Source organism: Choloepus didactylus, chromosome 12 (genome assembly GCF_015220235.1).
Source record: "Choloepus didactylus isolate mChoDid1 chromosome 12, mChoDid1.pri, whole genome shotgun sequence".
Lineage (NCBI taxonomy): Eukaryota > Metazoa > Chordata > Mammalia > Pilosa > Megalonychidae > Choloepus > Choloepus didactylus.
This window is the reverse complement of record NC_051318.1, coordinates 99,279,621-99,302,413: the sequence shown is the minus strand read 5'-3', so window position 1 is coordinate 99,302,413 and position 22,793 is coordinate 99,279,621. Positions and strand designations below refer to the sequence as shown.

The following is a 22,793-nucleotide window of genomic DNA, read 5'->3' as shown; positions in this document are numbered from 1 at the left end:
GATCCTTCCACATTAGTATACATGGGGCCATATAATTCTTAAAGTTGTGTTTAAAAAGAACTTATTAAATACTGAGAAGTCCACAAGAAAATAGAAGAAATATAATACTAAAATATTTCTGGATGAAATGATATGATTATGGGATTTGCTTATCAATTCTCTGGGATGGAGAAGTAGCTTGGGGTATAAATAAATAAGGTTGGCCTTGAATTGGTAATTGTTGAATCTGGGTGGGTGGGGGTGTGTTATAATGTCTCTCCATTTTGGGTACTGTGCCGGTTTGAGTGAATTATGTCTCCTGAAATGCCATTATCTTTGATGTAATCTTGTGTGGGCAGACCTATCAGTGTTAATTAGATTGTAATTCTGTGAGTGTTTCCATGGAGATGTGCCAACCCAACTGTGGGTGATGACTCTGATTGGATAATTCCCATGGAGGTGTTGGCCCGCCCATTCAAGGTGGGTCTAAATTAATCACTGGAGCCATATAAATGAGCTGACAAACAGAAGGAACTCAGTGCAGCTGAGAGTGACATTTTGAAGAGGAGCTACAGCCAAGAGGGACACTTTGAAGAATGCACAGCAGCTGAGAGAGTAGCTGCATATGAGAGACAGTTTGAAGATGGCCATTGAAAGCAGACTCTTGCTCCAGAGAAGCTAAGAGAGGACAAATGCCCCAAGAGCAACTGAGAGTGACATTGTGGAGAGAAGCTGCAGCCTAGAGAGGAACATCCTGGGAGAAAGCCATTTGAAACCAGAACTTTGGAGCAGACGCCAGCCACGTGCCTTCCCAGCTAATAGAGGTTTTCCAGACACCGTTGGCCGTCCTCCAGTGAAGGTACCCAATTGCTGATGTGTCACCTTGGACACTTTATGGCCTTAAGACTGTAACTGTGTAACCAAATAAACTCCTTTTTATAAAAGCCGATCTATTTCTGGTGTTTCGCATTCTGGCAGCATTAGCAACTAGAACAAGTACATTTGATCTTTTCCATAGTAAAATGTAAAAAACATATAGAAGATGCATCAACTATTCCAGTTTATCAAATATCTAATTCTGCCACCACTCATAGGGTCCTGGGCTTCCTAGGCCTTGTTACATTTTGCATTTCTTCTGTAAGAACTTAAAAGTCATCTTCTCCAGAAAACTTCCAGCATCTCTGCAGACCTGGGCATGCCCCAATTTACTCTCACTGCACTTTGTACACACTCAAGACACACACACGACCAAAGACACACACCCACAGCCCCCCACATGCACATACACACCCAAACACACAAGCACACACTCACACACCTCACACACACACATCCCCAAACACACACCCCCATGTACAAGCACCCAAACACACACACACCACATACGCCCCCCACAACCATGCATGCACGTGCACACACATACACACATCCAAACACCCACACACGTACCCCATATACAACCCCCACCCATGCATACATGCACACACACTCACACACTAAAAGAATTATTTCATTGGATTGAAATTTTTTTAAAAAGAGCTTCTACTTATTGAGTCTCTAATGTGGATCATGCATCATTTCAACATTAGCTCATTTGCTTCTTCCAACAGCTCGAAGAAGACTTTCCTGCTACCATTTATAGATGTGGAAACTGAGTCTAGAGCAAGTAAGTAACTTGCCCTAAACTAGTTGTTTCTATTTCTCAATCAAATATTATATCATTTTCTCAGCAACCATTTTCAGATAAGTAGATGTGAAAGTGATTAATACAAAACCCGAGATACAGGCCCAAATCTAAATGGGCAGGAAAGGACAACACTGCTGATGTTACACAAAGGCTCCCAGGAGGAGAGGAGCTGGATGGGGTCTCTGGGTCAGAGCTGGAATTCAGCTTCCTTGAGAGATTTACAAGAGCCCCTCCTGGGAAGGTCAGTGGGCCAGGCCACGCCAGAGTCCTAGGAAACATCTAGCTCATGGTAGTCAGGACAGCCAGCAGGCCTCTAGGGCAGGTCATCCAGCAGGAATGTGGTCTGGGAGTGGGCTGGTCTGTTTTTTCTATTTCTGTGCTTACCTCCAGCTATTGGCAAAGGGCAAAGCATATTCTCCTGGGGCTGAAAGGATTGGTAAGCTGATATTGGCTATAGGGCGTGGAAGGGAGGGGGAAGTTCATCAGTATGCAATCAAAATAGGCCAGATACAAATAAGAATCTGGGCCAGACTTACCCAGCCTCAAGATAAGAGTATGGTGACATCAGACACCTCCTTGCTGACCATCCTTGCTGGGTCTGTCCTGTGTCATACCGATACATTTTGGGCTAGCTGCCCTCCACGTTGTGTGCACCTCCTCTTTGAGACTCCTTGGCCTCTGTCCTGGGCCAAATCTCCTGTGTTATTCCTGTGTCCCAGGTATTCCTGTTTCTTGGTTCACTCTGTGTTTGGGTGCAGCATGTCTTCAGTAGCCTTTTGGATGTGTGGGAGATGTGATTTCTGAGACCTTGAATCTCTGAACATTTCTTTCTTTTAGTTTGGCTGGGTATGAAATTCTAGGTTGGAAATCATTTCCTCTCGCAACTTTGAAGGTGTCACCCCATTGTGTTCTGGCTTCCACTGTTACTGGTGAGAATCTAAAATTACATTGACTCTTTTTTCAAAACAAAACAAAACAAAACAAAAGAAGCAGTTTTATCACATGCCATATGGTCCAACCAAAGCGTACAATCTTGGCTCTCAGTATAATCACAGAGTTACACAGAGTTGCGCATTTATCACCACAATCAATTTTAGAACATTTTCATTGCTCCCCAAGAAAAACCCCATATCTCTTATATACCCTCTATTATGGACAATTAGCCTTGGTGTGGTACTTTTGTTACAATTGATGAGAGAATATTAAAATATTACTGTTAACTATAGTCCACAGTTTATTTATTTTTCCCGTATGCCATCCTATTATTAACACCTTGTAATAGTAACATACATTTGTTCTGGTTCACAGAAGAACATTCTTATATTTGTACTGTTGACCACAGTCATGTGTGAAATTTCATAATCATGTGTCCTGATATGAGTTTATTTTCATCCCTTATTCTGGATACTTAGTGCGCCCTTTACTCTGCCACTTACTGACACTGGGTCCAGTTACTTTCAATTCTGAGATATCTTCTTGAATTTTCCTCTCCATTTTTTATGTTCTCTTGTTCTAGAACTCCTATTCTTTGGTTGCTGCATTCTGCCTTATTCTCTAATTTTAAATATATCTTCCCTCCTTTCTTCCACCTTTGACTTTCACTTTACTTTCTGGAGGATTTCTTCACCATTAACTTCCAATCCTTCTATAAAGTTTTTCACTTTTTGCTTTTATATTTTAATTTCCATGGGCTCTTTTTCTCTCTCTGATATTTTGAGATAGCATCTACATTTTTTTTTTTTAGCATCTCCCTGAGGATTCCTGGACCCCAGCAGAATGACCACAGGAGTTTCTGAATCAGAAATCAGACGTGATGACAGCTGGAGGGCTCAGCATTGGATCTCTGGGTCAGTGAAGTCTGCATCTTCAGGGAGGCATGCTGTCTGTTTCCTAGCATGGGTCTTATTTGCTATATTAGAACAGAACGCTGTTGTGCCGGTTTGGATATATTATGTATCCCCAAAATGCCATGTTCTTTAATGTGATCTTGTGGGGGCAGACATATTAGTATTGATTAGGTTGGAATCCTTTGAGTGTTTCCATGGAGATGTGACTCAATCAACTGTGAGTGAAATATTTGACTGGATTGTTTCCATGGAGATATGGGCCCCGCCCATTTAGGATGGGTCTTGATTTAATCACTGGAGTCCTATAAAAGAGCTCACAAACAGAAGAACCTCAGAGCAGTGGAGAGTGACATTTTGGAGAGCAGCTAAGAGAGACATTTTGGAGACGGCTGCTGAAAGCAGACTTTTGCTGAAACTTTGGAGATGCTAGCCCAGAGTTTGCTCTGGAGAAGCTAAAACAGGGCAAAATGCCCTAAGAGCAACATTTTGAAGAATGCACAGGAGCTGAGAGAGGAGTTGGAACACAACCTGGGATCAGCAGATGCCAGCCACATGCTTTCCCAGCTAACAGAGATGTTCCAGACACCATCAGTCATTCTTCAGTGAAGGTATACTCTTGTTGATGCCTTAGTTTGGACACTTTTATGACCTTAGAACTATAAATTTGTAACCAAATAAACCCCCTTTATAAAAGCCAATCCGTTTCTGGTATTTTGCCTAATGGCAGTATTAGCAAACTGGAACAACTGTCTGCCAGAATGTGCAGTGATTACAGAGCTGGTAGATAAAGGAGCATGCAACATTCACCAACACGTAAAACAAGCCTCAATAATTTTCAAAGAATTGAAATCACACAGGCTGTATCTCTGTGTGACCACAGGTAGAAATCAATAACAAAGACGTCTGGGAAATCCTGAAATTTTGGAAATTAAATAACATACTTCTAAATAACCCATAGATCAAATGGGAAATTAGAAAATATTTTGAACTTAATTAGTTATGGAAATTTATGGATTGCAGCAAAAGCAGTGTTTAGAGGGAAATTAATACATTTTAATGCTTATATTGGAAAAGAAGAAAGATATAAAGTGAAGGACCTAATTTCCAATCTTAAAAAGTGGGAAAAAAAGAAAGGCAAATTAAATCTCAAGTAACTAAAAGAAAGGAAATAATCAAAATAAGAATGGAAATTAATGAAAGGACCCCTCACCCCTGAAAATCAACAGTAAAAAGTTGATTCTTTTAAAAGACAAATAAAACTGATAAACTGATAAGGCTAATTAAGAAAAAGTGAGAGAAAACACAAACTATCACCATGAAGAGTAAAAAAGGGACTTCATTCTAGATTCTATATACATTTAAAAAGCTTATAAGAAGATATTATGGACAATTTTATGCCACTTCAAAATACCACTTTATCATACATTAACTTGTTGTATTTATATGTACACATGTGCGTGGTATTTCTGCCCTCTTTATTCCATTCCATGACCAGTATCACATGGTTTTAATGAATATAACAAACATTATTGTATTTAGTAGGGAAAGTCTCCTATCTTCTGTGTTTCTTGCCCCTCCTGCCCCAATCTTATGGACATTCTTATGTACTTTCTCTTTTATATGAACTTTAGAATCAAGTTTTAAAATTTCATTAAGCAATTTAGTGAAAAAATGCTGTTGATATTTTAATTGGAGTGGTTTAAAATAGATTATTTTGGGGAAAACTGACATCATTACAAAATTGAGATTTCTCATCTAGAAATATGTGCTGCCTTTCCATTTATGTAAGTCTTCCTTTTGGATCCTTTGGTGAACTTTCAGCTACTGTACTTTTCAGTTCTAGAGATTCCACTTGGCTCTTTTTATTTCTCTGTTGAGATTTCCTACCTATTCTCATAGTACTACCATACTTTCATTAAATACCTTGAACATATTTTTTATTACTTCTTTGAACGTATTTATAATAGCTGCTTTGAAGTCTTTGTCTGTTACATGCAACATCTGGGCCCACTCTGATTCAGTTTCTACTGACTACTAGATTTGAGTGGACCAAAGTAATTCTCTAGAGAATGTACCTGGATCATTTTTTAAAAGTTGTTTATTACTATGGCAGGTTCAGAAATTTTATAATAATTTCAGAATTGGATGAAGAAATGTATCTTGAATAAAAAAGCACTTAAGCCTGGAGAATGTACTGTAGCTGAGTATGAAGTATAGTATCCATTATAGGCTGGTTAGTAAGTAAACTAACAATGAACAACAACAAAAGTGACAAAAAGTGGATGACAAATAAACACATGAAAATATGCTCAAAATCACAGGTGATCAGGGAAATGAAATCAAAACCACAATGAGACACCGCTTCACACCCACTAGGATGGCCATTATTAAAAAAAAAAAGAACAGAAACAGAAAATAACAGGTGTTGCCAAGGATGTGGAAAAATGGGAGCCCTTGCACATTGTTGGTGGTAATGTAACATGATGTGGCTACCTGGAAAACAGTTTGGCAGTTCCTCTGAAAGGAAAACATAGAACTATATAACCTGGTGATTCCACTTCTAGATATACAGCCAAAAGAATTGACAACAGAGACTCAAACAGATACTTGTACACCAATGTTCATAGCAGCATTATTCCACAATGGCCAAAAGGTGGAAGTCACCCAAGTGTCCATCGACAAATGAATGGATAAACAAAATGTGATGCACACATACATTGGAGCGTTGCTTTGCCATAAAAAGGGATAAACTTCTGATATGTGACAACATGGATAAACCTTGAATGTATTACGCTGAGTGAAATAAGCTACATACAAAAGGATAAGTATTGTACAATTCCACTTCATGAAATATCTAGACTAGGCAAATTCATGAGAGAAAGTAGATTAGAGATTACCAGGGGCTGCAGGGGAGGGGAAATAGAGTTATTGCTTAATGAGTGCAGAGTTTTTGTTTGCAGTGAGGAAACATTTTGGTAATGGATGGTGGTGATGTTAGCACAACATTATGAATGTAATTAACACCACTGGATTGTATGCTTGAAAATGGTTAACATGGGAAATTTTACTTTGTATGTATGTTACCACATAATATTTTTGTAAGGAAATAAACATTTAAGCAATGCTGGGTTTTGGCTCAGGCCACACGGTGGCAGGCTTACTCTGTATAGTGCTTCCTCTAGAGGGCAAAAACCAAACCCAAACATGGGGAAAACAAACTTCATTCAGAAATAAAGCTTATGCTTCAGCTACATTAAACCACATCATTAAGGAAATTAACTTTTAGAAAAGATGACATAGGTTATTATTTTGTCAAGATTCAGTGTTTCTCATAAAATTGCAATATGCTACCTGGACGGCTGTGACTGCCCAGCCAAGTACTGACATCATCTGGTGGGAGACTGGAACTTTGCAAAGCAGCCAGTGGGCTGAGCTGCGGGATGTACGGATGGTAATCATCCATGAACCAGGAAACACCTTGACTGTCTGCTCAGGTAACTGGGCCATATATCAAGAACTAACAGTATGGATGGTCACGTAGAAGTAGGAGCAATGGACAGTGGTTGACAGCTCCCTATGGGGGAAGGAACTGTGGGAAGACATCTGGAAGGCCTGCCAGAAATTTAAGGTAACTGCTTTTCATGTTTCTGCCCATAATGTTAACTCATTGCCAGGTAATGCAGATGAGGATGCCCTAGCGAAATTCCACAACCTATCACCAACGATGCATGAGGTGACTGAATGGCTGCATCAGAAAACCAGGCACCAAGGGTACCAGACCCTGTGGACGCTGGTACAGCAGTTCCAGCTGCCTATCACACAAGGGTTAAAAGGAGTAGAGGATGCCAGCCCTTCCTGCTTGCAGCAATAGCCCAGCATGCTGCCTCAGCGACTTGGATCCATCTGCCGAGACCAGATTCCTCTCACCTGGTGGCAAGTAGACTATACTGGCCCCTTCCTTTGTCCAAAGGGGCAAAATATAACTTCACCACTGTAGAGACAGCTATGGGACTACTGCTGGCCTTCCCAGGGCGCAAGGCCAACTAACAAGCTACCATACATAGCTTAGAAAAATGAAGTGCCTTTTTTCGGGTCCCCACACACATGGACAGCGGTAGCGGGACTCCCTTCACCAGGAAATTGACCCAGGCCTGGGCTACAGAACATGTCCTTTGGACTTTTCATTTGCCCTATAATCCCAAAGCAACTGGGTTAATTAAAAGAACGAGTGGCATTTTAAAGGTACACTTAAAGGATAGAAACGCCTTACAACAATGGAACTCCAGACTCAAAGCAGCAGCCCCAGCTCCTGCGGAAACGGCAACCGCGGGACCCATGCAGGCCTTACTAATTAAAACAAGAGAGGCCAGCTGCCCTCAAGCTGCAGCGAGGCAGGGATAATAATCTGCTCTTGCCTGTGCCACAAACTGTAGAAATTGGGGAAAGGAAGATCAATTGGCTCTGGCTCTGGCCCATGCAGCCAAGCTGGGTGAGAATCTTAAGCCTATGGGGTATTTATTGTGCCAAAGGTTATTTGTATTTCCCATCTCGGGCCCCCACCCCCCAGGGACTCTATATGAAACTGTGCAACCCCAAACTAACTGTAGATCTGATCCTGAAGGGGAACCAAGTAGGGCATTAAAAAAACAAACAAACAAACAAAAAAACACTTCACCTGGAACTCTTCTATCCACTAATGAAAACTCAGCTTATACATTTTTCCTACATGTGCTATTAATTCTTGCTAAAAAATTGTATATTACTGTTTCAATAATGCATTAAAGTATTGTATTTAACATTACTGTAACAAGTTTTAATTTTAGTGGTAATTGTATGCTGCAGAATGTCTGATTGAAAATTGTTTCCAAAATTATTTTGGTAACTTAAGTGTAAGAGGTATAAAGAATGTTTTGTATGGAAAGGGAAGTAGTTTTGTCCTAAATGACTGGTTGTTTCAGAATGGAAAAGAGAAAATGTAGGACAAAAATCTGGATGGTTACAGAAACTGGCAGAAAGTTTGCAGAAAGGGAAATTTATTTCTGTGGAACAAAGTTAGGAAATGGTAAAAACAAACAAACAAAAACACCAGATATAGAATAAAGCAGACTGCCTGGTAGTTTTATTCTTTAGCTATTTTAGCCCCAGGTGCACCTGCGCTTTAATTAATATTCAATGTTGTGTATATGTACCAGATAACTCACAAAATATAACACAGACTCTTGATCACATGCCAGATCATATACAAAATATTGAACATTTATCTGATAATCCTTTGCCCAAATGGTATAATTCTTTAACTTGGCCATGGTACCACTTGTTGACAGAATTACTGTCCCTATGTACTGGTTTACTTACACTCTGCTGCTCACTGTATTGCTGTTGTCAATTATGGATGGAATGTCTGTCCTATGCTCAATGCAAATTACTGCGTGGGGGTGGAATGTGGGAGCCCCTGGCCCCCAAGTGTCTTGAAAACTGCACACAGCAGTTTGCTTGATCTAGGACAGCTGAGGTTTGACCTATCCTCCTTGTAATACCTATAATCCTCTCCTTCTCCCTGTTGATTACAATCAACCCCGCCCTGTGTTCCAGCCCTTATAACCAGCTTATTCAGTCCCCAAAGTGCAGACTATTCCCACGTTTTGCTCTGAACACGCCGCCATTTAGAGAAGCTCCTGATTTCAGGGCAATGTGGTTTGACTTCCCAACCCTGCAGGTAAGCCCTAAAATAAAAGCTCGTATCTCAGAACCTGTCCGGTGCTTTCTTTAGTCCTTTGGCTACAAAAGCCCACTCGGGCTGTGACAGCCTCTTTTTAGTAAATTCACTGAACTGACTCACAACTCTTCTAGAATCATCAGAATCCCATACTGAGTCAATCAATATTGTTTCTTGCCTTTCTTTGGTGCAAAATAAACACCTCTGTGACCTGGGTCAAGTTACTTCACTTAGTGAATATTGAGGGTCTGCCACACGCCAGGCAGAGAGATCCAAGAGTTTATAATCTGAGGGAGAAGATAGAGACAGACAACTCACCTCTAACAGCACATCTCCAGGCAATCTGAGATGTATGTATCAGAATAGGTAGATGTCACTCATCAGGGAAGAAGTTGCAGCTGAAGCCTTCTGACTGCGCTTCAACTGCTTAAGCCGTTCAATCAAGAAGGAGCATATAAAGAAGGAAAACAATCAAGAACAGGAAGCATCTGACCCGGATTTTGAAGGGTGAGTAGGAAGCTGATGCGCACTTTTGCAGGTGGGTGAGTGGTGATTCACTACGTTATTCCAGGCCGAGACAAAAATTGAACAAACACAAAAGGAGAAGAGCAATTTAGGGGAAAAGTAAGTAATTGGAAGAGAATGGAGTAGTCAAGGAAAACAGGAATTCCCCAAAGCAAGAGCTGGGGGAAGTGCCAGGAGATGAGGCAAAGTAGCCAGAGCAAATTGGTGATACTTAGAAAACGAAATGTTTTTTCCTGTTTCGATTTGGTGATACTTAAGAAAACGGAATGTTACTCTGTTTATTCATGGGAACACAAACGGGGAAAGTAAGTTTGGACGGGTTTGCCAAGAAGTTTGAGCTGTATCCTGTACAGCCAAGCGGTTTGATTGTGGTCCCAACAGCGGGACGAGCTGGAGTGGCTAGAGGCATCCGTCTCCCGGCCTCAGTTTACTCATTTATAACAAGAAGAGGCTGGGCTAGACGCCCTCCTAGGTCACTCCCACCTGCTTCCTCCATTACCTGGGGCTCCGTTCCCCTCCGCCTCCTTCCTTCTGCTCTCGGGCTAGCTGCCACCCTCCCTAATACCTGGCCCGTCTGAGGAGCTTTTTCCGGGCAGTAGGCGGGGCCCGTCTCCAGGGTCAAACCAGCCGCTCCTCCGGGGGCCTCGGGGCCGGCCATGCCCTCGGGTTGGCAGACCGCGCGCTAGGGCGGAGAGCGGGGCTTCCGGTAGCTTTTCCGTCCCGGTGGGCCCCACAGAAGGAGCCAGTGCGCTCCCGGCAGCCACCGCGCGCCGCCGCGACTTTCCGCAGGGCAGCGGGGCTCCCCCGGGGGCGGCCAGGCGGCACTGAACAAAGGGCGGCTTGCCGCCTAGAGAGCGCGCGGATTGGGCGCGCGCGGCGTCGTGGTCACGTGGAGCGGCCCGGGTCACGCGGAGGGGGTTCCGTCAGCGCGCCGGGTTTCCAGGTCCTCGCCGCTGCGCTGCAGGGTTTGCGCCCGAGGCGGGCCTCCCAGGTAGTTGGTGGGCGCTGGGCATCCCCTCACCCTGCAGAGGCGTCGCTGCTCGCGGCGCCGCCCACTCCGCGCGGCCCTCGCTTCCGGCCTTCGGCATCCTCGTCCCGCCCGGCCCGGGACCGGCATCCGCTCGGTGGCCTCCCGGGGACGAGGGCGTCGCAGGCCTCCGTCTCTGCTGCTTCCCGCTCCTCCGCGACCCGGAGGCCTCCACGGGGCGCTTTCTTGGCAATAGAGACCCTTAACACAGGAGCGCGCTGAGCCCGGCCCGGCCTCTGCTCCAGGACCCCTTCTGTTCCATCTGGGGTGACCATGTAGGCACTCTGTGTTCTCTGGTAAGTGGCGTTTGATATTGATTTATTTACTTCCTTATTTGCACGTGAGCTACTCCGTCCCCACGTGGTGCAGAACTCTTTGCAGCTGGGGATTGCGCTTTTATCAAGCAAGCTTGTCCTAATGCTTTGAAAAGAAGGAAAAAAAAAAAAAGACTCGTGGTCTTATTTGCCTTTGCCCTACTCTTTTTGCGGGTGTGGGTTTAAAGTCCTTGGAGGGCAGAAGCCGGGGTTCTGAAGCTGATGCGTATTGCGGGGAAATAACATTAAAATACAGGTATATAATGCCGGAGGAAACGGGAAAATGATTCAATGCGGAAGGCAGTTTATAGTGTGCTTTAAAATTTACAGTGTCTATCTGAAGTGAGCACGCGGTGACTTTCACCCCTTTGAACTCCTTTCAGGGCTGCGTATGTAATTATACATTTAGATGCTATTAATAAAGCAGTTCATCTGGGATGGAAATCTTTAATCCATTGTGTAAATACCAGTCTATTAGTACTTTGGACAGGTCCTGTTTCTTCTACCCCTAAGTCTTGTCTCTCTGAAGAGGGAGGATATTTAACCTGTAAAGAAATTTCTTCAACACTGACTTATATGTATGGGATCCAAATGGTCAGGTTCTGGGAACTTCAGAGAACAAACAGCCATAAAAGCCAATTATCAAACTCGTAGCTTAAAAATAAGTTATTTTTTGTTTATTTTTTAATTAAATGGTGCCCATTTTTTCTAGCAAGAGGTTGGCCCTGTCTTAATAATCAGTAGTTCAAGCCAGGAAGTCTGAGACATCCTCCTTTATCTGAGAGCCTGGGAGGGGAAGATAAAACTGAAGGGAATTGAAATACCTGTATTATTATAATATTCTTTCTGTGTGTACCATATTAAACAGTTGTCCACAGGAAACAAGATTTGGGCCTTCAAAGAGTTGAGAGTCCAGGCAGGGTATTAGGTCACATTTTTTATATTCTGTGGTTCAAAACCTTCTAAAAATATTATATATGATAGTGAATTTAATACATTCTGCTGAATTTAACCAGAGTAGAGTGAATAGAGATCAGTTAATTAAATAAATGTCTAAATGAATTATATTTTTGACCCACAATATGGACTTAATTTTAAAAAATCTTCCAAATATTACATTAAATCTACAATATAGGCTAAATTTTATTCTTAATTTGCAAGCAAAGCATGGAAGGAAATCTGGAAAATACAGATAAGCAAAAAGAAGAAGGTGCATTTTTTCTATGTTCCATAATTATACATATGAACATAATAGCTAATGTTTTGTGGTTACACCTGTAATTATACATATAAACATAATAGCTAGTATTTTGTGGCTAAGTACTTTTTGCTATGCAAATTAATTGGGTTCCTGTGTTCAGAGAGTGCTGTTTCAGATGGTAAGGGAGACTGTGACATCCAACACCAGCTCATTCCTGAATTTAGGAGAGCAAGTAGCAAGGGTTTGGGTGAGGAAGAATTTTTCCATCACTGTTTGATTCTTGAGTTCAGAGAGAGTTTGGTAGCAAGAGTTCAAATAGCTAGGGATACCTGTGTAATCTCTATATTTTTGAGAATTAGATAATGCTTTTAAAAAAAAATGACATCATACTCATACATGCATAACATTGTAAGGTGTGAAATGATTTCAGGAGATTCATCTCTCCAGGGAAGACTGTACTCAAACCATCCCTGAAGGATGGTGTCTTCTTCCCGCAACACCAGAAAAGAAGGTTCCGTGGCTTTTCTGAGATTAGCATTCCACAGGGTCATTTCTTTGCTGGGATAGTCGTTTTGAGGCTTTTGAGAGTTTTCTTGTTGGAAATAGACAAAGTCTATGGCTCTTAAGGGCTTGAACCCTGAACTTGAACAGAGTAGTTGAAACATCCAGTAGTATTGTTTCCAGCTATGGTGGATTGCTTCCAAAGGTGGCCACCAAGAATTCCTCCCATCCATGGACTTGACTGCAGATCCTCCCTTCTCTAGTGTTGGGAGTCTCCTTCTGCTCCATTTAAATCTAGGCTAGTGTGATGATTAGGTTCATGTGTCAGCTTGGCCAGGTGATAGTACCCAGCTGTCTGGTCAAGCAAACACTGGCCTAACAATTGCTGTGAGGACATTTGTGGCTGGTTAATAAACCAACAGGCTGGTTTATTAAATCATCAGTCAGTTGGCTGCAGCTGTGACTGATGACTCACCAAAGGGCGTGTCTTCCACAATGAGAGAATGCAGTTGGCTGGATTTAATCCAGTTAATCAGTTGAAGACTTATAAGCAAGACAGATAGAGGACCTTCACTTCACTATTTCTTCGGCTGCCCAGTGAAGTGTTTCCTGAGGAGTTCGTCGAAGTTGCTGGTTTGTTTCCTGAGGAGTTCATCGGACTTCTTCCTTGGAGTTGACAGTTTGCTGACTGCCCTACAGAATCTGGACTCATGCATACCCACAGTTGCGTGAGTCGCTTTTATAAATTTTAGAGTCATGGACGCCTCTCATTGATTCTGTTTCCCTAGAGAACCCTAACTAATACAGCTAGCCTGGTGGCTTGCTCTGACCACTAGTATGTGGCTGAAGGGATTCTCTGCCAGTCTGGGTGCAGTCCTTAAGATGCAAGGCAGTTTTAGCTTTCACTGTCTTGGAAGCCCATCAGCATATACAGAGGCTTGGGCTAAAGAGAGGCTGCTTGGAGGAGTGTCCCAAATAGGTGAGCAAGGCTTGTCTCAGTCCTAGTCAGGTCCCCAGTCCCTGCAACCTCACAGGTAACCCCTCTACTGAGTTGGCAGAAGTGCCCAGCTGAGTCCAGCCAAAACATCGCATGAAGGGAGATGATAAATCACCCTTGTTTCAAAACCACTACATTTTGAGATGATAAGTTACTCAGCGACAGATAACTGAAAACAACATAGCCCCTTGTGCCATCAAACCCTTGGTAGATATCTGAGTTCCATATAAGTCAGTCCCAAGATGTGAACCATGAGCACAAAATTATGGTCAGCCCAAGCATTAGCATGCTTTAATGCTAAATCTCTAAATTCATCAGGTCTTGGTGAATACACTTACTGAATTATTTAAACCAAAGACTTGTGGCTATAGCTCATATTTTCCAATAATTTATTAAATAAAAAATCTTTTCTTTTGCACAATTGTTATTGTTTGTGTATGTGGTGGTTATCAGTTTTAAGTTAGCACCTTTTGGTATGGTTGTCTGAAGCCTTTCAAAGAAATTGCCCCTTACTGAGCTGATGGATGTGTGATGTCTCCTACACTTTGTCATTTGATGATAGTTAGCACCATGATCACAGATATAGTTTTTACCATGCTGATGATAATATAAGAGGAGCTGCAGTGAGCTCATGCATCAGAGATCCTTTGTTTCCAAGGGTCAAGGAGGGTGAATAGTAAGCAAATTGTTCTTTCAAATGTATATTTTCTCTTATAGGACTTTAAGCAAACAATAATGGATTCTTGTTTTTTAATAATGCACTTCTGTCACTGCCTTTAAATGAGAAAATCCTCATAGCAGCTTTCAGTTCTATTTTTGGTTAGATCAGCTTTTTTTTTTAAAAACAAACAAACAGACAAACAAATAAAACCTCTTTCCTGGAGAAGAAAATCTCACAGATCAGGTCAGATGGGTACCTTTATAAACTTACAGTCTCGAACTTCCATTGTGCTCTGCTTTATCATCTTGCTGTTTCCCATTCTCCAGGTGGCTGCTTCAAACGCCTCTACTCTTAAACGTCTTACCATTTTTTTTGCTATTTCCCCACTGATTTCACATCGAAAAACCTTAACTCTTTCTTCGTAGGGAAAAATAGAGGACTTCAGAAGAAAGTGCCCCCAAATGCAAATCAAAGCCACAGTGAGATACCACTTCACATCCAATAGCATAGCAGTGATTAAAAACGCAGACAATAACAAGTGTTGACGAGGATGTGGAGAAATTGGAACCCTCATGCACTATTGGTGGGGATGTAAAATGAGGCAGCCACTTTGGAAAACAGTTTGGCAGTTCCTCAAAAAGGTAAACATAGAGTTGCTATATGACTCGGGTATATATCCAAGAGAAATGAAAGCATATGTCTACTCAACAACATTGTTCATAATAGCCCCAAAGGGTGAACAATCCAAATAGTCATCAGCTGATGAGCAGATAAACAAAATGTGATATATCCACACAATGGAGAGTTACCTGGTGTGCTGGTTTGTAAATATTATATATTCTTTAATGCAGCCTTATAGGGGCAGATGTATTAGTGTTGATTAAGTAGGAACTTTTGGATTAGGTTGTTTCCATGGGGATGTGACCCACCCAACTATAAGTGATGACTCCGATTATTTAATTTCCACGGAAGTGTGGCTCTGCCCATTCAGTGTGGGCCTTGATTAGCTCACTGGAGCCCTATAAAAGCTCAGACAGAAGGAGCTCATAGCTAGCTGCAGCCAAGAGACACATTTTGAAGACAACCATTGGAAGCTGACACTGACATTTTGGGGAACGCCATTTTGAGACACAACCTGGGAGCAAGCGGACACCAGCCATGTGCCTTCTGAGCTAACAGAGGTTTTCTGGATGCCAATAGCCTTTCTCCAGTGAAGGTACCTGCTTGTTGATGCCTTACTTCAGACACATTATGGCCTTAAGACCGTAACTTTGTAACTAAATAAACTCCCTTTACGAAAGACAATACCTCTGTTGTATTTTGCATTCTGGCAGCATTAGCAAACCAGAACACCCAGCCATAAAAATGAATGAAGTTCTGATACATGCTACAACATGAATGAACCTTGAAGACATCTTGGTAAGTGAAAGAAACCAGACACTAAAGGGCACATGTTATTGGATTCCTTTTATGTGAAATGTTCAGACTAGGCAAAGCCATAGAAAAAGAGTAGATTAGTGGTTGTCAGAGGTTTGGGGGTGGGGTGGGGGAATGGGGAGTGATATTGCTAATGGGTGCAGAATTTCCTTTTTGGGGTGATGAAAATATTCTGGAATAGATAGTGGTGATGATTGCTCAACATCGTGACTATACCACAAACCACTGAATTGTACACTCCAAGACGGTGAATTTTATGGTGAGTTATGTTTTAGTTAGAAAGAGAGAGAATGTCCCCAACTTCGGATTCTCATGCCTTTCCTCCTTCTCATGTATTATAGTGGAAGTTCCCACTTCCTTCTGCTTTGTCAGGAATCTCATTTACTTGATTATATTCTCTCTTCTTTTACCTTTTTCTCTCTCACCCTCTTTCTCTTCTTTCATTAGCCTCCTCATTGTGAACCTCACAGCCCTAGGCTTCCATGATGCTGAATTCTGGTTTTCTTCCTACTTCTCTCTGTTCCTTCACATTCTCTTCTATGGGGTCCTCTTTGTTCCTTTACTGTTAGAGTTTCTTAGGGTTCTGTCCAAGACCAACTTCTCCCTGAGTGATCTCATTCATGCCCAATTGCCAAATCTCCAATCCAGATCTCTCTCTTGAGGTTCAGGTTTAGACATTTGTTGGACATAACCACTTTGATATCCCACAAGTACCTAAAACTTAAAATGTTCAAAGTGGAAATTCTCACCTCCCCTGAAATGTGCCATATTCTCTGTTGATTGAGTGCTATGACCCTTCCCTCACTCAAGCTGAGCATCTTGGTGTCATATTTGGCTCGGCCTTTTCTCTTATCCAGCCCCCTCCTTCGTTGAGCCAATTACAGAATCCTCCCAGGTCTCTGTCCATTTCTCTCCATTTCCATTTCCCTGACACAGGCTCCTATCCTTTCTTTCCTAGATTACCGTAACCACCTTAGCCTCCTTCTAAGCCCCACTTCTTCACCCCCATCTAGTCTCTACATCCAGCCACAGTAATCTTTCAGAGACCTAGATCTGGGCATGTCCGTTCTCTGTTGTTTAAGACTCATCAGGGACTGCATGTTGCTCTTAGGATAAAGCCTAAGCTTTTGGGTGTGGACACACTGGCCCCATCTCTCCTTTCAATGTCTGTATCATCTGTCCTTGCTCTGTGGACTGCAGCCATCCCAGATTTCTTTCGTTTCCTCTACCTTGCTGTGTTTTCTCTTCTCCAGGCCTTTACGTAACATATGCTCAGTGTCCCGGGGGCCTGCCTTCTGGTCAGGTGGTTGACACTTCCCAAACCGGTGCTTTCAGAGATCTGAACCTCCCCATCGCAGCACTGGCCAGACTCAGTCATAAGCATCTATTTATGTGTGTCTAATCTCCCCGCCCGCCATAAATTCTTCTGGGTGTAGTGGTGTTGGCTCTGCCTTGTTTACCTAGAGGACACATTTTTTGAGTGAAGAAAGAGTGTGGTTCTGGCTCTCCATTGCTGGAGTTTTAGTTTGGCTTTGGGTTGTTGCAGGGTACAGGCTACAGTGGATACTATTCATGTAGCCAGAGAGGAGAAGGTGAAATCACTTTTGAGACATCTGCATATACAGGGTTCATGATACTGTAGATTTGAACTCGGGCCCTCAGTTGCATCCTTGAACTCATTAGAACAACCAAAATGAAGTATTATTACGTTCTGTGCACTTCGTCAGCCTTTGACTCATTTGTCATTTGGTCTGTTTTGTGAAGCCTGTGCATTTGGTGCAACAGAGCACAAAACTGTGGAGGCACTTTATTTCTAATTATTGAGAATGTTTCTTTTCTGGTTTTCTTTTGAAAATAAGTCTCCTGTAAAAGCAATACTTTTATAAGATCACAGGCAGCTTTACAACCCTGGATATGTTATGATTATTGTTACTTTTTGCTGCTAATACTTTTGTTGTATTAGCAACTTTGTAGTATCACAACTTGGGTTGTTTGCTTTTGGATCCTGAGCACATGACTCCAGTAGAATTATTTGTTCACTTACATTGAGCTGTCTGATTCCCAGGATGCTTTGCTTCCTGTTTGTAGCACTTATATCATAGAATGGGTGAAATGGTTGGTTTTGTTTTTAGTTGCTGTTTTTTAAATCATGGGAACTTAGAAACAGTATAATCTTTCCTAAGCCAACCAGTCCCAAGCATACCATTCAGTGGAATTAGTTACATTTACTATGTTATGGTACCTGCACCACCTTCCGCTACTAAAACTCTCCCATCTCTCCAAACAGAAACTCTGTGCCCATTAAGCATTATCTTCTCTTTAGTCACCTGCCCAGGTGGCTTCAGCTGCATCTTTATGCATCTTTATGAAGGATGGCAATAAACCGGAGAATGCCGCCTTCTCAGAGCACCTTGGTCTTTGTAGAACTTGTCAAGCCTTCAGGAAATCCTTTCCCTTTCATTCTTGCGGTGATGTAAGCTTGCAGAAAAGGATAGTCCATGCAGCTGTTCTGCCTGCTGCAGTAACACATCAGTGTCTCAGCAAGCTTTGCTTCTTGTTTGCAGCACGTATATCATAGAATGGGTGAAATGGTTGGTTTTCTTTTTAGCTGCTCTTTTTTAAATTATGGGAACTTAGATACAGCATAAACTTTCCCAACCCAATGTCCCAAGCATACTATTCAGTGGGATTAATTGTATTCACTGTATTATGGTACCCGTACCACCTTCCACTACTAAAACTTTCCCATCTCCCCAAACAGCAACTCTATGCCCATGAAGCATTAACCCCCCATTACTCCTGCCACTTGTCCCTGGCAACCTGTGTTCTAATTTATGTCTCTATGAGTTTGCATATTCTCTGATGTTTTCTTTGTATTTACCATGGGGATTAAATTTCTCACCCTAAATCTGTAACAGTCTCATTTGCTTAGATACCAACTTAATGTCAGTGGTCCTCACAAACTATGTTCCTGTATTCCTGTTCCCCACCTTTTCACAGATTGCATGGATATACCTTATGATTCCCAAATCACTGGTTTCTGGTTACAGTTTATGCATTTGCCTTTTAAATACTGGACTTACAAACCAAACATATAATAGTACTGGCATTGGTATTTACCTACATCGTTGCCCTCACTGGAGATCCTTATGTCTTCTTGTGGCTTCAGTCTCTTGTCTAGTGTCCTTTCCTTTCAAGCTGTGGAGCTCTCTTTAGCATCTCTTGTGGGGCCGGTCTAATGGTGAGGAGGTCCCTTAACTTTGTATATCTGGGAATGTCTTCATCTCTCTCTCATTTTGGAAGGTCAGCTTTGCTGGATATAAAATTCTTGGGTGGCATTTTTTTGCTTTCAGCGCTTTAATATTTCAGCCTACTGCCTTCTTGCCTCCATGGCAAGGCTCCCTTGTTCATGACATGTTGCGTCTCTCGTGACTTTCAGAATTATCTTTTTGTCTTTGGCATTCAGTAGTTTGATATGTTGCAGTGTGAGTCTGTTTGGGTTTATCCTCTTTGGAGTTTGCTGACCATCATGGACATGTATATTCATGTCACAAGTTGTCAGCCATTGTTTGTTTGAATGCTGTCTCTGCTTCTTTCTTTCTTCTCCTACTGGGTCTCGCACAGTGTGTATATTGAGGTGCTTGATGGTGTCCCACAGGTTCCTCAGGCCCTGCTCACTTCATTTTTCTTCCTTCTGTTCCTCAGCCTGGGTAATTGCAATTGTCTTATCTTCAGGTTCACTGTTTCTTTCTTCTGCCAGCTCCAGTTTACTGTTGAACCCGTCTAGGGAATTTTTTTTAAATTCAATTTTATTGAGATACATTCACATACCATGCGGTCATCCATGGTGTACAGTCAACTGTTACAGTTCTACCATTTCATTTCTCTCCTTCTAGCTATTCTAATATCCTAGAGAAAAAGATGAAGATTCAGTATTCATAATCGTCTGTTAAATTCTGTCTTGTCTGTTGCTACCCCTTCCTCTAGTTTAATCACTTTCCTGATCTTCAAGGATGTCTAGGCAGTGACCACCCTAACTTGTTCATGTTAAAAAGGGGTGTCAGCATTATGGGAAAGGGGAATGCAACTGGTTGATGTTCTTGAACAGGCTGTTGCCTCTGGGTTTTGGGACTTAGCTGGCATAGGAGCTGTCTGGATGATTTAAGTCATTGAAAAGTAAACTTAGTGAGTGAAATTTTTATAGAGTCTCTGATAGGGACCCAGGTCTTCTTTGGGGTTTTTGCTACTATTGTTGACTTGGGCTTGTTAAAGTGTTTTTGAGCCTGTCTTAGACACATGTCTGGACCTGGGGAATACATTTGGTGTCTAAATCAGAGGGATAGCATCTGCTCCATCTCAAAAAGCTCATCAGAGTAAGTATGGAGGCAATTGATAAGGGTAACATTTGGCTCTTCTGTAACTCATGAAGTATTTTTTCTTTAATTGCTTTTTAAAAATTATAGCATAGGTCCACAACACAGTATGTTGTAAAGTTTACCTAAAATCCTAGGACTCTTCTATTTGCAAGTTTGTCTAGAATTGCAATATATTGTAGTCAAAATAGAGGTAAGGTGACTACACCTTAAATCTTTTGTGCTCAAATGGGAACTCCCATTCTTAAAAACGGAAGAAGGCGTTGAAAAACACTTTCTGCAGGAAACAGGATGAACTTCACTAAGGAAATGCTTACATTTTATAATCTTCTAGAATTTTGAGAATTTGGTTTCTGGGATTTCAGATACAGTATTCTAGTATACCCAATTTTTATAAGTTGTAACTGTTTTTTATATACTTTTTTTTTTTTTTTTTTTTTTCATTTACGCTTCAGTATGTCACATGGGCTATATGCTTGCATGTCGTATCTCATACTTGGCTTAGTTACTGCACTTATATTTGCCTTCTGGGTTTCCGGTTACTTAGGAGCTGGCTTGCTATTAGAGCCTAAGCTGCTTAAGGGCAGAGCCCATGATTGCATTGTCCTTTATGATGGCCCCAGCATTCTTTGTATTTTGGGCCAGTGTCAGAAGAAGGGTTAAAATGCGCTGTTGTTTCATTCACATTGTCATACTGCTTTTCCGTATTGCTTTTTTGTACAGTGTCTTTGAGTTTATGGAGAGCTCATTAACTCTAAATTCCTATTTTAAAGCAGCTTAGCAGTTTTAAACTGATAACTGAAATCATCACCCATCCAGTTTATGCAAAAAGAGAAATCTTTATTAGGGGTCTTCAGTGTGGGTGTGTCAGTGCTTTAATTTAATTTTATACTTTGCAATCAAAAATCATTTTGCAAATTCAATATTATTCTTTCAAATGGTCTAAATGCGAGGTGACCAGGCTATGGCTTGTATGTTAAAGAGCACATGGAGGCCATTTAACTGGCTTGTCCCAACATTCAGAGTCCTTCCTGTTTCCTGTGAGGATATCAGCTTCCAAGATAAAAAAAATTCCAGTTTGGATATATTATCTCCCACAAGAAAAAGCCATGATCCAGTCTTCTGGGATATTTGGATTAAGTTGTTTCCATGGAGATGTGACCCACCTAACTGCAGGTGATAACTCTGATTGAATTATTTCCATGGAGGTGTTGCCCCACCTATTCAGCATGGGCCTTGATTTAATCACTGGAGTCCTATAAAAGAGCTTACAAACAGAAGGAGCTGAGAGCAGCCGAGAGAGACATTTTGGAGATAGCCGCTGAAAGCAGATTCCTGCTGAAACTTTGGAGATGCTAGCCCAGAGTTTGCTCCAGAGAAGCTAAGAGATGACAAATGCCCCAAGAGCAACATTTGGAATAAAGCACAGGAGCTGAGAGAGGAGCTGGAACACAACCCCGTATCAGCAGACTCCAGCCATGTGCCGTCACGGTTAACAGTTTTCTGGACGCCATTGGCGTTCCTTTGGTGAAGGTATACTCCTGTTGATGCCTTAGTTTGGACACTTTTATGGTCTTAGGACTGTAAATTTGTAACCAAATAAACCCCTTTTATACAATCCATTTCTGGTATTTTGCGTAACGGCAGCATTAGCAAACCGGAACACTGGTGTTCTTCATGCTGGAAGACTGACACGAGAAGAGGTGTCAGAGCTGTGGTGCCAGCCAGCTCTGAAGGATTGCCTACTCTGCTCTCATCTCTTTTCCTTAGAAAGCTTCCAGGTGAGCAGAAGGCAGGTCCAGAAGTGTGGAGTCCCATCAGCAGCCCCAGTCTCCTTTGTGCCAAATATATTCTGGTTACAGTTGGGGGGTTGAGAGCTGTGTGGAAGCCGCGTGCTTATGGGTCAGCCTCCAATTCCCAGTATCGATTAACTTCGAGACCCTTGTATTACCAAAAACAAAGTTTTCCTGTACTGTTTCTCTCCTTCTCCTGGTATTTTTCAAACTCTGTAAACATATTCCAATATATTTTTTTGTTAGGTCAGTAAAACAAAATCCTTCCTCTTACCTCTGTTAATACTTGGTTCCTAGGGGAGGGGGGAATAATCGTGCTCTGGAGAAATGAAAAGATCAGTTGCTGTATTATTCCTTCTGTTCTCCAGTTCTAAATGTCGAGTTCTGAAATTGGAAGGTCTGTGTTTGTCCTCCTGACTGAATTTGCTTTCAGAGTGTAACACAAAATAAAATAACCTTTTCTCCCTATACCACAAGCTTTCCAAGGGACAGCACCGGTAGCCAGGAAAAGCTGTCCCAGCTAATGGGATATTGATCGGTGGTACTGATGGATGCACAATGAGTTCAGTGAAGATATGGGGGATATTTTCAAGTGCCAAGGAAAATAAGGTGATCTGAGTGCTTCAGTGTATTACCCTTTGAGGGTGTTAAGCCTTTTCTGACCTCATGTAATAAAACTTGCTTGTTATGTTATAACTTGGGAATAAGCACGTAGTTCAACTGTGTTGTACTTTT

The 22,793-nt window shown here is 41.9% G+C and overlaps 2 protein-coding genes across 17 annotated transcripts in view; one reads left to right on the top strand and one right to left on the bottom strand.

The window, feature by feature from the left end:
• ARL11 (ADP ribosylation factor like GTPase 11) overlaps positions 1–22,793 on the bottom strand; it is a 60,142-nt gene that overhangs the window by 12,267 nt on the left and 25,082 nt on the right. For 2 of the 16 annotated variants that reach the window (XM_037800031.1, XM_037800037.1), the window contains exons 1-3: positions 10,320–10,967; positions 9,548–9,655; positions 2,203–2,620 (exon numbers count right to left, since the gene is read on the bottom strand). The exons of 1 other annotated variant lie outside the window; for it this stretch is intronic. The gene's annotated coding sequence lies outside the window, so the exon portion shown is untranslated. Of the gene's footprint in view, positions 1–2,202; positions 2,621–9,547; positions 9,787–10,253; positions 10,970–22,793 lie in introns of those variants that run through there. 13 more of the 16 variants (XM_037800038.1, XM_037800039.1, XR_005211093.1 and 10 more) reach the window with 12 other exon arrangements.
• The window catches only part of LOC119506927 (RCC1 and BTB domain-containing protein 1-like), a 32,015-nt gene continuing 25,054 nt past the window's right edge, over positions 15,833–22,793 (top strand). The window contains exon 1 of the mRNA XM_037799934.1: positions 15,833–15,874. Coding sequence (XP_037655862.1) covers positions 15,854–15,874 — 21 coding nt within the window. The 5' untranslated portion in view covers positions 15,833–15,853. The remainder of the gene's footprint in view (positions 15,875–22,793) is intronic.